The sequence below is a fragment of the Durio zibethinus genome, chromosome 27 (genome assembly GCF_047325235.1).
Source record: "Durio zibethinus cultivar Kanyao isolate XHJ-2024 chromosome 27, ASM4732523v1, whole genome shotgun sequence".
Classification (NCBI taxonomy): domain Eukaryota; kingdom Viridiplantae; phylum Streptophyta; class Magnoliopsida; order Malvales; family Malvaceae; genus Durio; species Durio zibethinus.
In genome coordinates, this window is record NC_143188.1 from 1,224,369 (window position 1) to 1,239,701 (window position 15,333).

Here is a 15,333-nt window from a genome sequence, read left to right on the forward strand (position 1 = left end):
TTATTCAACAAAGTTCGCACAATTAATCATGTTATTAAAATATTTTTCACTATCAAAATACAAAAATATTCTAAAGCATTCTTAATTGAAAAAAAATAAATTTATATTATTCAAGGAAAAATTATAAAATATATTTATAGTAGAGTTTTTAAATTTCACAATTGAAATTAGTAGCGTAACACACATACCCTTTAAACTTCAGAGTATATTAAAAAAGGCTAATTGAAAAAATAACTGAGTGATATTAAAAAAACAAACCTAATTGAAAATATAAGTGAGTGATGTGTTAATTTTTTAACCCACTTGTGAAATTAAAAAAAAAAAAACTCAACCAACATTATATCAAATAATTTCTTTTCTTCAAGATTAATGTTTCTTAACAATATTGACTATGGTTTTATAAAAATATCTTAAGTATAAAATATTTTAAATTAAAAATAAAAAAATAAGGATTGAATGAAATTAACTTGGATGTAATATAGAATAAATATATAGAAGATAAAATAAAATCTAAGTTTAGTAACAATTCACATATACGGGAGATTATGTTCATAAATCAAATATTCATTTAGGCATTGTAACGTTAAAACATAATTGCATAAAGTGATTAGAAATATTATAATAAAATAAATCAACAATTGCAATCATTAAACATATAAATGTATATTTATCATAAAAAATAAAAAAAATCAAACTTACAAATTTACCACAATACATGTATTACTCTTTCTCAATAATTTTTTGATAATTTAATTAATAATTTTGTATGAACTTTAATTTTAATTGATCTAAATTAAATAAATAAATAATATGAATATATTTAAGGACTCATGATATGTACTATTAATGAAGATAAAGAGCAAATTAGATTGTATCTTAAAAAAAAAAATTATATGTTTTACTTAAGATAAAATTAAAAGTTTTTTGGACATAAACATTATGATATAATAATTTAGACTAAAATAATGACTAATTGAGCAACAGAGGAAAGATTTTGTCTATGCTTTGTTCAATATCACGGACTCATAGTATGCAATAACCCATATGATGAAAAATGTATTTTATATTAATTTAATTGAATTATTACTTATGAAATTGAACAAAAAAGAATCCTACAAAAAAAAAGAGTAAATTTGAGTTAATTTTCAACAATACATCCACCATATCCCACAAATAAATTTTTAATGTAGTTTAATTTGATATAAATTCTATTCATAAATTTTAATTGATTTAGATTTAAATAACTAACAAATAAAAAGCTATATATTTAATGGCAAATAATCTTTATTAAATATATAAATAAATAAATGCTAGAAATTTAAAGGTAAATTTGTTATTTTTTAAATTTCATAAGGGTATTTATGCTATTAACTTTTAACACTTTTGGATTAATTTAAATAATTAAATAATAAATGCTATATTTAATGGAAAATAATTTTTAATACATAAATAAAAAATGCTAGATACATAAATAAAAAATACTAAAAATTTAAAGGTCAATTTGTTTTTTCTTAAAATTTGTAAGGATATTTATGTTATTCACTTTTAATAGTTTTAGAGTTCACACTTTTATATATAGATGATATATATATATACACACACGTAGCTACCTTTGATTCACCTGCCAACAGTGACCGGAGAAATATGCTAAGAAGCAGGGTCACTGGTTCACCTAGGTTATTAGGTGGAAATTTTACCAGATAGCTATGAGTTCCTAATAGTCCAAGCACTGGATTTCAAGCCCTTCTTCTGTACTTAAAATATTAGTGTTCTTTCTTTTTAATCTTCTTCTGATATTTTCTGCTTCCAAGATCCATAAATTTGTTCTTTATGGCAAGCCTGTCTGTTGCATTTCGAAGAATATGTTAAGGTAAGTACACAAACCAGAATCAATTGGACGTTTTATTTGGTGCTTTCTGGACTAAATTACAAAACCAGGGAAGTTATTATTCATTCTCACTCTATAAATACTACAGCTTCAGCTTCACATTCACGCCTCAAAAATCTCAATCAATTCTATTTTCACTCATCTGATCATTTCCAAAATCACTAGTAATCATGGGTGTTTTCACATACGAATCTGAGGTTGTTACTGCAATCTCACCAGCCAAGATGTTGAAGGCATGTATCCTTGATGGTGACAAGCTCATTCCCAAGATTGTTCCTCAGGCTTTTAAGAGTGTTGAGTACATTGAAGGCAATGGTGAGCCTGGAAGCATCAAGAAGATTACCTTTGGAGAAGGTTAGTTAATTAATATAACTTAATACTTTGAATCTTATATCTACTAAGTTGGAAGGGTTGTTATTTGGTGGGATAATATCATGAATAACCCCTGAACTATAATGAAATATAACTACCTCTATATTTGCTTTTCCAAATGCAGGAAGTCAATTCAATTACGTGATGCAGAAAGTAGAAGCACTAGACAAAGAAAATTTTGTGTATAGTTACAGTGTGATCGAAGGTGATGCTTTGATGAACACACTTGAGAAAATCACTTATGAAACCAAGTTGGAGCCCTCTTCAGCAGGAGGATCCATATGTAAGACCACTAGTAACTATTACACCATTGGTGACTTTGAGATCACAGAAGAGGGAATCAAGGCCGGTAAAGAAAAGGCCTCGGGAATATTCAAGGCTGTTGAAGCCTACCTCCTGGCAAATCCTGATGCCTACTGAAAATCCCAATGCTGAGATAGCATCCACTTCATTGATCAAAAATTAAATGTGGAATGCATTTGTGCTTGTGTGAGGCAGTTGCTCTCTCTTTTTCTTGTTTTTTCACCTTTCACTTTTGCAATTGTTGGTCCCGGTGACCTTCAGTTAGCTAATAGGGGGTAAAAAAATGTCATGACCACTGGGAAGCTTGTACTATCAATGCTAGCAGTAATAAATAAAAGAACCTCTATTATACTTACTAGAATCTGTCATGTAATGAACTCAATTGGTTCAGTGATCTCAACAGATTTAGAGTTCAAATCATAACACCTGTAATCTCTTTCTTTGTCTTTAAGTTGCGACTTTGTTTTTTTTTTTTCTAATTGTTATGCAATGCAAGCTATCTATTGCAAATGAGTTTGGTGCATTAGCCATTTATTTTCATCTTTCCAGATTTACCAAATTATTGAACGCAATGTGGTCAATGTTTTGAGAAGAGATGCCAAATCAGACAAACTATTAGGCATCCAACCTGCTTGCAATAACCTAGTTTTGGGAGTTTTAAATCCATTGCCAAAAAAACAACCATGGTCTCTCCATCAATTACACCTTTTCATTTAGTTTTATAAATATACAGTTAATTCTGTTCTTGGATGAGTGTTTGTGAGAGAGATTTGTTTTTTCCTTCCCTTTTGTTCAGAGTCTGTGATCAGTAAGCAACTTGTTCGTTTTGAACCATTGAAACTCAAAGTTAATTGTCTTCTGCTAAACAAAGGAGTCATTCATTTTTGGAAATTTATAATCAAATTGTTTGGAACAGGGCCATCAACTTGAATAAAGAAGAAATGGTTAATTACGCAAGTGATTAAGATTTAAGATTTGATATCAAATATTCAAATTTAAACTCTCACGATTTTCTTAGTAAATGATATATAAACTTGAAAAGTCTCATAAAATTCATAAACTTTATTTGTGGGTTAATAATTTATTTTCGTCTTAAAAATGAAATAATTTCTCTTATTCTTAAATTATTTTGGACAAAAAAAAATGATTAAAGTATTTTTTGCTTGAAATCTTTTAACCTAATTAGACAAGTTGTCGGTGATTCTTAAATCAAAATGTGAGAGCCCCACCTATGATCAATGTGGTAAATTAAATTAAGCAAAACATTTTAATCTTAGACTTGATTGGAGGGAATTGGTCCCAGAAGCATCAAGAAGATGACCTTGGTTGAAGGCACCAATTGTAACAAAATCACCATATATATATATATATATATTACTTTAGCATACTTCAATTTGCCCTATTTTACTTGGATTAATTTCTCCCATTTTGTGCAGAATTTCAGTTCAAGATCACAAATAAGGCCATTGCCTTCCCATCCTTGATGACCTCTTTCTTGATTTCATCTTATGCTTGTTAATTTTAAAAATTTTGTATCATAAGATTAAGTTCGAAAACTTGATCACGACATGTTACAAAGGCGGCGACAAACTTAATTTCATGTGAGATTGACTCAACCTTGTTCATTAAGTCATCATCCAACCTTGTTCGTTAAGTCATCATCCTCAGAGTCAACTAACAAGAAAAATAAAATAAGTAAAGACTAAAGAATCTAGAGTTAGGGTATTTGGGTAAAATTACGTTAATATCGGAATTTCTTTTACAATTTTTTTTTTAAAAGTAACTTTTAAAAATTTATAAAAACCCTACATATTCATAATTCTTAAGTAGGTGCTTTGGCGTCTGAACTAGCCGATTGACATCAACCCCCACAACTATAATTATTTCAAGAAAAGTAAGTAATTTCTTCATGGGTTTCTTGTTAAAACTCATTTTTTAATCTAAAGGATTAATTTTTATTTTTTTTTGTGGTATTCAGGATTGTTCTTCGATTCGATTGAATTTCGATAAGTGAAGAGTAGATGGAGGACTGGGGTATTTCTTTTATTGGCCAAATTTGATTACTTGTTTGTTCTTTCAGTAGGGCTTTGATTGAACATTACTTATCCGTTTTCTTTCGTCTGTTTTGTTATGTATGAACTTGCATGTGGAAGCTTTCTTTTGATAAGAGCTTAAAATTAATTGGGTGGATTCAAAGTTGGAATTTTTATTTGTTTTTGCTTTCGTTTTTCTGGTTGGGATGTTTGAAAGCTTCTGCTTTGGGTAAAGGTTTGTTGGGAAATCAGCTATGGTATTGCCAGGTGGAATGGAGTAGATTATGGAGATATTTAGTGGGTTTTCTTTTTTATTTGGCATGCTTGTGCTCAAATTGAGCTCGAGCCATGGCCTGACGATGGCCCCGTAATCTTGTCTAGGAGGTTTAAAGAGTAAAGATGCCTACATTACCTTAAAGTGGCTTCAATTCTATTTATCTTTCATCTGCTTTTAAGTTGTTAAGAAGTACTAATACCATGGTCTGTTTTAGAAATTTCAAATCGTAATTGAAGAACCTATCACATTATGTCCTTTTTTTCTCATGATGTCGTTTGCTAATGTTGCAGAGGATGAGATTCCATCTCTCCTTTCAAAGGAGCAACCCAAAAGCAAATGGGATGATGAAGATGCTGATGATAATGATGTTAAGGAATCATGGGAGGATGAAGATGAACCTCCTCAGGTATGATGATTTCATTATAATTTGGTATTAGTTCAGTGTACTAATATTTTACTGTCAGGGCTCTTTAGTGATTATCAATATTTATGCTACCTTTAAAAATATTTTCAGTAAAATCTGTGCAAAATGGCAATCTTAGTAGCAAATTACTGCTACCTGAACATAGGCTAGAAGATCTGGTTACAAGTGTTGAGTGTTGGTGCATGGGTCTTCTAGTCTAATTTTGAAAGTTATTAGCACTTTTGGATTACAAGAAGTAATATCCTGATTTGGTTTTGATACATATATCCCAGAGGATTGTTAGCTGGATAATTAGTAGCATCTAATATTGAATTACTAACCAAATTTGTAACTTGGATTTGGTGTTGCAAACTTTATTAAGATGAACATCATTCTTGATGTCATAAGAATTTCTTGTCCTGGCTTATGACTATCCTGCTGCATCAGTTAAGTAATCTGATTGATGATTTAGAGTGATGGGACTCATAGGACAGAAACCTGCCGTCAATTCTTACCATTTGGCACTTGAATCAAGTAGATAGAGTGTTTCCTAGGTTATATTGTCTTCTAAACCTGTATCTCTTTTGACTACTGGCATAACAATTGCTGTCACCAGTAACATGGTTAATTACCTTTCCCGTATTACCATGAACATTGACAGTATGATAGTGTTTTCCTTGAAGATCTGTTGTTTTGAATTCATTAGCAAAAATTACTTATTGCATATCTAAGTTGTTACTTAGCTGCTTACTATGGACATTCTATGCAAAGAATGTTATTGTAGACAAGTTTTCTTGTTGAATAACTGACAATAGAGTAAAAGTATTTTGCTTGCGTTGATGCGATGTTTCAGCAACCTGTAGCAAAAGCTCCTGAAGAGAAGCCCCCTAAGAAACCTGCATCAAAAGCTACTGAAAAGAAAGGGAAAACCATTGAAGTAGCCAAAGAAGAGCCCCTTGATCCTGTGGCCGAGAAGCTTCGCCAACAAAGGTAGAGATTTAGTATTTTTAGCTTCTCCAGTGTTGACACTGAGAAACTTCCTCAGTCATTTATAGTGGTTATTACTGCATAATAAATTACTAGAACTTAACTTAGCTCACCTAAGTTTCGAACTAATTCTTTGTAGTTCATTTCTAAATTAACTGAAGCCATATTATTTTTCTCTGCCATCTGCATGCATGGATCTCAGAATTGTTATGGCACCACGTTTTACTTGTATCTGTCTCCAAAATTAATATTTTTCTGGCGTTTGCTTTCTTCATAGGCTTGTGGAAGAAGCTGATTACAGGTCTACTACTGAACTTTTTGCCAAGAAAGGTGATGACAAGACTCTTGATAATTTTATTCCCAAATCTGAAAGTGACTTTGCAGAATATGCTGAGCTTATTTCTTATAAGCTTCACCCATATGAGGTGAGTTTAATCATCCTTCTTTTCTAGTCTTGGCTCTACATTGAGAAAGTTCTTATGTTGCCCAAATACATCCTCTGATGCAGAAAAGTTACCATTATATTGAACTGCTCAAGGCAGTGATGAGACATTCAATAGTTTCTTTGAAAGCAGCTGATGCCAAAGATATTGCATCGTCAATCACAGCAATTGCAAATGAAAAGCTAAAAGCAGAGAAGGAAGCCACAAGTAAAAAGAAGACAGGTAAATTGTCTGCAATTCCTTTTTTCGTTCTTGAGTCCCATGTTATATGCCTTAGTCAAAAAAAAAAAAAAGAAATGCGTGGTGGTTCAAATTTTAACTTAATTGAGAATTTTGTCAATCGTGGGAAGAAAATTACGTCCACTCTATTTTTAAAGGAAGAGAATATTGACTATAATTAAGCAGAATTACTTAGATATGTGATTGAGCATTATGCTTATAGCAAGAGTGGTTTAATGCCACTCTCTTACATAATTTCAAAGTAGGGCAATTTAATAAATTTTTAAAGTTCCTTCACATGATGGCAATCACCCCCTTCAGCTGACAAAGATCTTCTAGAAAGTTATAGGTGTAAAAGCCTATAAATCTTTATTCCTTGAAATCCTTAGGTTTAGGCAGTTAGGCTTGCTTTATACAATAAGACAGGTTGGGGTTGACATATGATGGTTCCTCTTATAACCTTGGTTTGCTGTGGGTTTTAGATCTGAAACAGTTCTGGACATTAAATAAGAAGAAGATTAAGAGGCATATAGATCTTTATCTTCTCTTTTATTTCCACTGCTGTTTCAGATATACAACTTGCTGGTCAGCCAATCTTTCACACTCTAAATGTAAATGGTCATATATCACACTTTGGCCAAACCCACACTGAAGTAACCCTTAAATTTAATCCTAAGCCTAAAGTTCATGTGGCCCTTTCCGATGTCCTATGATACCTGCTTTTGCAAAGTTTAGAGACAATTCCTCCAGACACAATTCCTCCAGACATCTGTAGCCCCGATTACTTTTCCTATATAGACAAGCTATGTGTTTGATTGACTCAACTTTTTAACTACTGTTCTGATTAAAAATGCTTCTTAATTTCATGTTATACTCCTAATCACCTTTAAATACTGCAATTCTCTAACTGCTTTTTGACTTTTTTCTTTCAGGTGGCAAGAAAAAACAGCTCCATGTTGATAAACCGGACGATGATTTGGTTGTTAATGCTTATGATGACATTGATGAGTATGACTTCATGTGATTCATTTTGGGCAAATGCCACCTTGTTCTTGTGTTTGCAATAGGGATCCCGTGTTTACTGCAGCAGCAATGTGGAGGTAGATCCTGCGGCTCTTCTAATTTTTTTTTTCCAATTCTTGGAGAAATAGTTGTCTGGTGAACAGCCATAAGATGGAGGATAGTGTTACATGAACCATTAGATTAAACCTCAGAAACCAAGTCTTCTAGATGGTTTTGGGTGGTTTTGGTTTGTTACCTTTAAAATTCACATGATGTTAGAGTAAGGTTGAGAATTGTTTCTATTGTAATAATATACAAATTATACTATTTGTTTGTGCATTATGAGAACTAGTTTGCCATGATTTAATAAAATTTTCTTGTAAAACATTATTTTGGGACAAGTTGAGTTACAAGCCTGAAAGAAAGCATACTATGCTGAAAGCAATAGAAAAGAGAATGGGTTTCTTTCATTACCAAATGAAAAAGGACAATAGAATGATATTCAACAAGGCGCTGGCTTAAAAATATTAGTTGAATGCTACACAGATGCCATGAAAAGATCAGGGAATAATGAATATGCAATTGGCCAGGTGGTTGATTGATGCATACAAAGTGTTGCCCAAATATAATGGCAAAATAATCAGATTCTAAGAATAGGATTGGCATATACTCTAGTGTTAACTGTACCAGACAATTTCAACCGGGAATGTTCCACTAAATTGGATTAAAAAAATGGGTTTTTTGTTTGTCTCTGTTATTCTTGCATGAAATTAAACAGAAACAAATAGATAAAATAATCTCCATCGAAATTTTCAAGTGTTTTTAGCCCCTTTTGACCATGATTTTACCAATAATTTACCTTTTTTCTCTTATTGCTGGATTCAAATTTTTTTACTTCAAAGCCATTTTCTACAATGAGTGATTAAATATCCAATAAAAAATTATAAAAAACAATAAATTACAAGTACAAAAATTTAAATTTTAAATTTGTTGAATGTTATTTTTTAAAAATAATCATATGAACTAGAGTTAAACCCCGTTAATAATTGTGATAAAGATTCTTGCATTTGTCATTAGTACAAATGTTTTGGATCATTGATTCTACAATCTAGTAATTGGCATTTGTAGCAAATGAATGTATTTAGTTATTAATAAATAGATGGAGCTACCTCCTTACTCTCTAGAGTTTGATTTGGGTCAACAAGAGAGATCCATAATTTGTTCTTTGCATTTGTACTAACATAAATTTTCTGGTGCTTTAGTTGCAGGCACAATCTCATGTCCTTGGAAACTCAGCCTTGAAACTGACTTTACAATGAAACAATTTCAGGGATAAGCATCCTTGAATTTGAACCTATAAATACACCCTGCTTGAACCACTGTCAATCACATCATCAAGTTTCAAAAAATAAAAACTTGTTAGCCCAAATAGAGCTTAGCCATCTCCTTTTTTGCTGATATATATCCAATGGGTGTGACCACTTGCAGTGATGAGTTCACTTCTCCAATTCCTCCAGCCAGGCTATTCAAAGCCTTGATTGTTGACTCTCACAATCTCATCCCAAAACTCATGCCATTGGCTGTTCAGAGCATTGAAATTATTGAAGGTGATGGAGGAGCTGGAAGCATCAGGCAGGTCAACTTTGCTGAAGGTGAAATAACCTACAATATCCACACTATCTACATTTGAACAAAGAATTCCTACTGCTAAAACACTTCTATATAAAAGTCCGTTATTGGATTAAAAGAATGAGTTTGTTTTCTATAACGGCCTGTTAAGTTTATAAATTCTACAAGCGGGATTTTCAGATTAATCACATAAAAAACTATAGACTTGTTGGCCTAGTAACATATGTATTATACAGGTAGCCAAGTGAAGTGCATCAAGAACCGGATCGATGAGCTGGATGAAAAGAACTTTTCATACAAATACAGTTTGATTGAAGGCGATGGATTGATGGATAAGCTGGAGAAAATTACGTATGAGGCTAAGTTTGAGCCAACAGCAGATGGTGGTAGCAAAAACAAGATGACAAGCACTTACTACACCAAGGGTGATTTTGTGCTTACTGAAGAGGAAGTTAAGGCTGGCAAGGAAAAGGCCTTGGCTATGTACAAAGTTGTGGAAGGCTATCTCATTCAGAACCCTGATGCTTATGCTTGATCAAAATCTGATGTTTATGTCTTTGCATATGATGCTCAAGGGGTTTTCAGTGTCTGCTGTGTTACACTACTCTAGCTTTTAGCTTGGAACTGGCAATAACTGCCTTATTAATAAGGATTGAAACCCACCCAAATCTTTGGTGTGGGTTTAGTCAATGTTTGAATGTGATAAGATTGAGAATATTATGCAAGAAAAAAATATCAATACCCAATTCAGGTATCTTAAACTCTTAATAAATTAATAATAATAAAAACTCAAAATTTAGTTCAATTAATTCATTCTGTCGTTAGAAGACATGTATCAAGTTTAAAATTTATATCTTAGCACCTGCAACCCCTTTTCTCATCTCGGGTTTTGGCTTACTTTGTAAATAATAATAATAATAATAATAATAATTGAGTAATTCTGGGTACGTTGAACATTTCAAAGCCAAGGTGAAGACTTTCCTAATCCTGCAGCTGAAGTATTGACTTCAGAAGCAGCTACCAACTTTTTTTTGACAAACAAGTTTTAATAAGCCTTCATTTTCCCATCTTCGGAAGAAATTTTCCCATTAAAACTTGGTTCATTCTCCCATCTTCACAATTTTATCATAGCACATCTCTGAATTGTAAGCACAAAAAGAAAACATGGGTGTTATTAAGATCACTCAAACATTTCGAACCCGAGTGACTCCTTCGAGGATGTTCAAGGCCTTGATCCTGGACTCTCACAACCTTGGCCCCGAGCTCATGTTTTCATCTATCAAAAGTATTGAATTCATTGAAGGGGAAGGTGATGCTGGTAGCATCAAACAGATCAACTTCACTGAAGGTTAGTGCAACCAATGGTTCAACGTATTATCTTGTTTTAGGTTAGTTTTCCTTCATAAAGATGATTGTCATAATTGAAAAATTGTTGGTTTTGATTATATTTGCAGCTAGCCCTTTTAAGTATGTGAAACATCGAATTGATGAGCTTGACAAGGAGAAATTCATGTGCAAATATACTTTGATCGAAGGAGATGCGTTGATGGACAAACTTGAATTCATCACCTATGAGGTCAAATTTGAGGCGTATGGTTATGGAGGTTGCGTCTGTAAGGTAACAAGTGAATACAAACCGAAAGAAGGTATAGAGATAAAAGAAGAAGACATTGAGCTTGGGAAGGATAGAGCTATTGGCATGTATGAAGTTATAGAAGCATACCTTATGGCACATCCTCATGCCTATACTTAAAAAATGATTTGAAATTCCCTTTCCCCATATTCTACTAGGTCCGGTCTCTTATGTATATTAAAAAAAAATGCAATATATACCTTTAATTTCATTGTTTCACGATCCAAATTAGCTCATAACCTTGCAAATTGATAATTTATCTTTGAGAAAACAATATCAGAACATTATTGTTGTAGACTGCTTGCTTCCTTTCTTTTCTTTTGGTACGAAACTATTTAGGAGCCGAAGAGGTTATATCTGTTGTAGACTGCAGGTCAGGGCAAATCACCAACCCACAAGGGGATTTACGAATCCTTTGAGACTTTTCAGACTTACAGATCATCTACCAAGAGGAGATCGTGAAGGTTCGAACTTGAGTGCTTTGCATCTAAATTCTAAATCTTAACTACTTGTGCTAACCCCTATTGGCACTGCTTGCTTCCTTTCATTTTCACACATTTGGCCCCCTCGATCTAGATGCTCCCTGAGTAGCATACCCAAACTAGGAAAGCAATGCTGGCATTCCCTAGCCAGCCTGTATATTCCCACAAATGATGTGCCACACAGGAAACAAAGAGCTGCATGTCAACTTCACTCTTTTGAAATATGCACTTCCTCTTCAATAAAAAAAGAAAGAAAGCATCCTGGACCCTCTCTCTTTAACTTTCCAAGCTACAGCTTCAATGATCATAAGAGAATTTCCCATCCCAATTCACAAAAAGTACTATAAAATCACTCTCTAGAAAGCAAATATAAGGGTGTTTTGAGAAACCCAAAAATTGTCTGATCAATTTGATTCTTCTCCTAGTTTTGTTTAATGTTATAGAGTCCCTTGTTGGCCATGACAGATGACACTTGTTGGCCTGTGAGAATTAAAAAAAAGAAGGGTTTCCAAGGCATGAATTGTCCAAAAATAGCTATATTCCTTGTTGCCTCACCTAACTGTCATTTTTTTTTAGAATAAGAAGTTTATAGGTACAAAATTTGGCAACTCTTAAGAATAAGAATCTGTATAAATTAGGAGTTCAAACAATTCAAAAGGTGATCACATCAATTAAAGTTGATTAGAGGGGCAAAATAATGGTGTTTTGTTATTCTATCATCTTTTCTCATTCATTCTTTCTCTTATTCTTATACTGTGAATGAAACAGGCAAACAGGCAAATGAGAGATTAAACTCTTCCAGCAAAGTGGAGTAAATGGAAATATCAATTATGGCATTACCCCTTCATAGAGACAATTTTGTATGAAATAAAACCGTAATACTTTAAATTCAAGACGGACAATACCTCATTGAATGCAAATCTATCCTACTATAACAAATTCTACTTTTCTCAGCTAAATCAGAAGTCAATAGAGAAATAAGAGATGGTTAGATCATGAGTGAGCTGCAAAATCTAAAGCAGACATTTGGCAGGTACTGGCTGGTCAAGAGTTAGTGAAAAATATTGTCCATCTCCATCCTTTACAGCACATAAATTAAAGCCTTCCAATATGTTTAAAAGTCCTTAAATACAGGCTGGGATCAATATCCCACAGCATCAAGCAACTCTATGCTTGATTCTCCTGTTGAGAGACAAGTTATGATTATCAACTAGAAAATGATTTCTGACGTCTTAAAATATCTCGGAGAACTGCAAAATCACATTGCCTGTAATAACCCAACCCATTCCATAATCTTACATCTGATCTCAAGTTAATTTTTTGCTCAATATTAAGGTTTTTGAATTAATCTTTTGATACTTACAAGCTGAACTGGCAAGTGTGAATTTATTGTTTGTCATCCAATAAACTTTATCAGCTCTAGGGCACGTTTAGGCCCTGGAGAGGAATCTGGCTTTCAATCTCCATCAACCTTTATGACAAAAATGAAAGGCAGGGCTTCTACTCAAGAACAATTTCTTGTCATTTTATCTGCTATATATAGTGATATTTTACTTGTGACAAAAGGATTCCTTGAGAGTGGATATCCATGCCTTCATACACCTATAAAGCTACTTTGATCGTTGTTGACGAATGAAACCATGCATAGGCAAATGATTTAGCTCTATCATCTGTTCTCACACTTTAATTCTCTTCTGTGGTCGGTTTTGGATATTCTAAACCGCACATAAATAACTCAATTATGGATGGATGGATGCTGGCTTGATCACGGCCATCCAAGCTAAAGCAAATTCCCTCTGGCTCAACATTTCAAGGTCCATAAAGAAACACCGACTCTTTTCTGAATCCACATCCCCCCTTCTCTTTCCCTTTAAGATTTGATAATGACCCTTGAAGCCTAACCAAGCTATAGCTAGCAGCAAACGCTCCCTCCCTCTAACCCAGAAGAAAAGGAGATTCCTTGCATGCCCCACATCTTTTGCCTTTGAAATATTCCTTATTAGGCGTGTACAAATAAAAGCCACCTATTGATTCTTCCTTCATACTCTCCACTATCTCCAATATCTCATACAAAGCTTAATCTCCTCCAGGTTTCTCCATTCCTAGGCCTCATGGTGCCGGAGTTTGAGGTAAGCTTTTATTGCTAGTGTACTTCTACATCTACATGCATCAATAGAACAACAACTACATTTCAACAATCTCAATAACCGGTCTTTTATCTCATCAAATGTTGCAGAAACCTCAAGTCACCGAGATACAAGTCCGAATGGACTGCAACGGCTGTGTACAGAAGATCAAGAAAGCGCTGCATGGCATTCACGGTAATAAGCAATTAAGGGTTTGGTTACATTCTGCCTCATCCTGTTTCTAAACATTGCTCAAATCCTGATTTTTGAGTTAGTTCATGTTTTCCACAGGCATATATGAGGTTTATCCTGATATTGCTCAACAGAAACTAACAGTGATAGGCTGGGCAGATCCAGAAAGAATAGTTAAGGCAATTAGGAAAACTAGGAAGATTGCAACAATCTGTTCCCATTCAGAACCAACACAAGCCGCTGCAGAGCCAACAGAACAACCACCTCAAGGTGGTGGTGCAGCTTCAGAGGCAGCAAATCCACCCCCATCAGAAGCTCCACCAGCTAAAGCTGCTCCGCAACCTCAATCACAACCTGAAGAAGCTCCACCTGCAGAGCTACCAAAAGATGAACAGCCACCGGATAATCCACAACCAGAGCCAGCACCTGCACCTGCAGCTACTGATGCCAATGCCGGCCAGCAACCACCACAACCTTCTGGATCAAAAGATGTTGGAGAAGTTCATCCAATATGCCCCCACCCACCTGATTATGGACATAGATATGGCTATGTTCACAGCTATGGAAGGCCCTGGAGCAGACAATACCCCAATAGCCAAGGCAATTTCTATCCTGAGCCAGTAAGCACACACCCTAATAGCCAAATTTTCCACCATGAACCACCTCAACATGCCTTTGTAACTCACAGCTACAACACATACAAGCCATCACCATATGTAACAGAACATGAATATGTTCATTCACCACCACAATACACGCATTACAGTAGGATTGATCACTACAATGAAGACTATCACAATAATTACAGTAGTGGCAGCAGCAGCAATGGCAATGGAAATATTACATCCATATTTAGTGATGAAAATCCCAACGCTTGTAGAATAATGTAGATAAATTTAGCAAGGAAGATATGAACAGAAGGGGCTCTTTCTTTAGCCTCTGCTAGGAAGACAGCTAATAAGGAATAAATCATGGAGAACTATAGAATCTTGAGGCGGCAATGTAAAAAAACTGCACATGTTGAGGGAGGTATAGATTCTATGCTTGTAAGTGCTGGAAGAACCAATTCTGCAATCCACTTTTGAGCTCTGAGAGAGGTTTTATTTGCTAAAGACATTTTTATATTCTAGTTCTACAATCAATCTTCTCAGCCAGCCAACCATCCGATTTTGAAAAATATCAACATCCCTTTATATTTTATCATTATTGATATTGTTTCACTTTTATAAATTACAACAGTAAACTCCCGTTCCCATACATCTGTAATTCAGTGACAAAAATAACCAGCAAAAAACAAGGATATTCAAATTTTAACATAAACAAATTAACTTGTACCTAGAAAAA

General features: G+C 33.8%; 5 protein-coding genes across 7 annotated transcripts; all 5 read left to right on the forward strand.

The window, feature by feature from the left end:
• The first annotated feature begins 1,693 nt into the window (after window positions 1-1,693).
• On the forward strand, window positions 1,694-2,895 carry LOC111279703 (major strawberry allergen Fra a 1-2-like). The gene is made up of 2 exons (XM_022866712.2): window positions 1,694-2,242; window positions 2,385-2,895. Exons 1-2 carry the CDS (start codon window positions 2,059-2,061, stop codon window positions 2,678-2,680), a joined length of 480 nt encoding a protein of 159 aa, XP_022722447.1. The 5' UTR covers window positions 1,694-2,058; the 3' UTR covers window positions 2,681-2,895.
• A 1,433-nt stretch (window positions 2,896-4,328) lies between these two features.
• Window positions 4,329-8,328, forward strand: LOC111279953 (uncharacterized). Its single transcript, XM_022867034.2, has 7 exons — window positions 4,329-4,457; window positions 4,542-4,597; window positions 5,164-5,279; window positions 6,130-6,266; window positions 6,541-6,688; window positions 6,772-6,928; window positions 7,858-8,328. Exons 2-7 carry the CDS (start codon window positions 4,585-4,587, stop codon window positions 7,947-7,949), a joined length of 663 nt encoding a protein of 220 aa, XP_022722769.1. The 5' UTR covers window positions 4,329-4,457; window positions 4,542-4,584; the 3' UTR covers window positions 7,950-8,328.
• Window positions 8,329-9,053: 725 nt separating this feature from the next.
• Window positions 9,054-10,246, forward strand: LOC111279788 (major strawberry allergen Fra a 1-2-like). The gene is made up of 2 exons (XM_022866842.2): window positions 9,054-9,579; window positions 9,793-10,246. The coding sequence occupies exons 1-2, from the start codon at window positions 9,396-9,398 to the stop codon at window positions 10,089-10,091; spliced, it is 483 nt and encodes a 160-aa protein (XP_022722577.2). The 5' UTR covers window positions 9,054-9,395; the 3' UTR covers window positions 10,092-10,246.
• A 331-nt stretch (window positions 10,247-10,577) lies between these two features.
• LOC149510815 (major strawberry allergen Fra a 1-3-like) lies at window positions 10,578-11,411 on the forward strand. The gene is made up of 2 exons (XM_089756125.1): window positions 10,578-10,904; window positions 11,011-11,411. Exons 1-2 carry the CDS (start codon window positions 10,721-10,723, stop codon window positions 11,307-11,309), a joined length of 483 nt encoding a protein of 160 aa, XP_089612251.1. The 5' UTR covers window positions 10,578-10,720; the 3' UTR covers window positions 11,310-11,411.
• A 102-nt stretch (window positions 11,412-11,513) lies between these two features.
• LOC111280011 (uncharacterized) lies at window positions 11,514-14,927 on the forward strand. 3 transcript variants are annotated; one of them, XM_089756122.1, is made up of 4 exons: window positions 11,514-11,653; window positions 12,440-13,800; window positions 13,908-13,992; window positions 14,089-14,927. In XM_089756122.1, exons 2-4 carry the CDS (start codon window positions 13,783-13,785, stop codon window positions 14,877-14,879), a joined length of 894 nt encoding a protein of 297 aa, XP_089612248.1. In that variant the 5' UTR covers window positions 11,514-11,653; window positions 12,440-13,782; the 3' UTR covers window positions 14,880-14,927. The 3 variants fall into 3 exon arrangements, with proteins under 3 accessions (XP_089612248.1, XP_089612249.1, XP_089612250.1); XM_089756123.1 differs by having other exon boundaries at window positions 11,516-11,653; window positions 13,762-13,800; XM_089756124.1 differs by lacking the exon at window positions 12,440-13,800 and having other exon boundaries at window positions 11,517-11,653.
• Window positions 14,928-15,333: the final 406 nt, after the last annotated feature.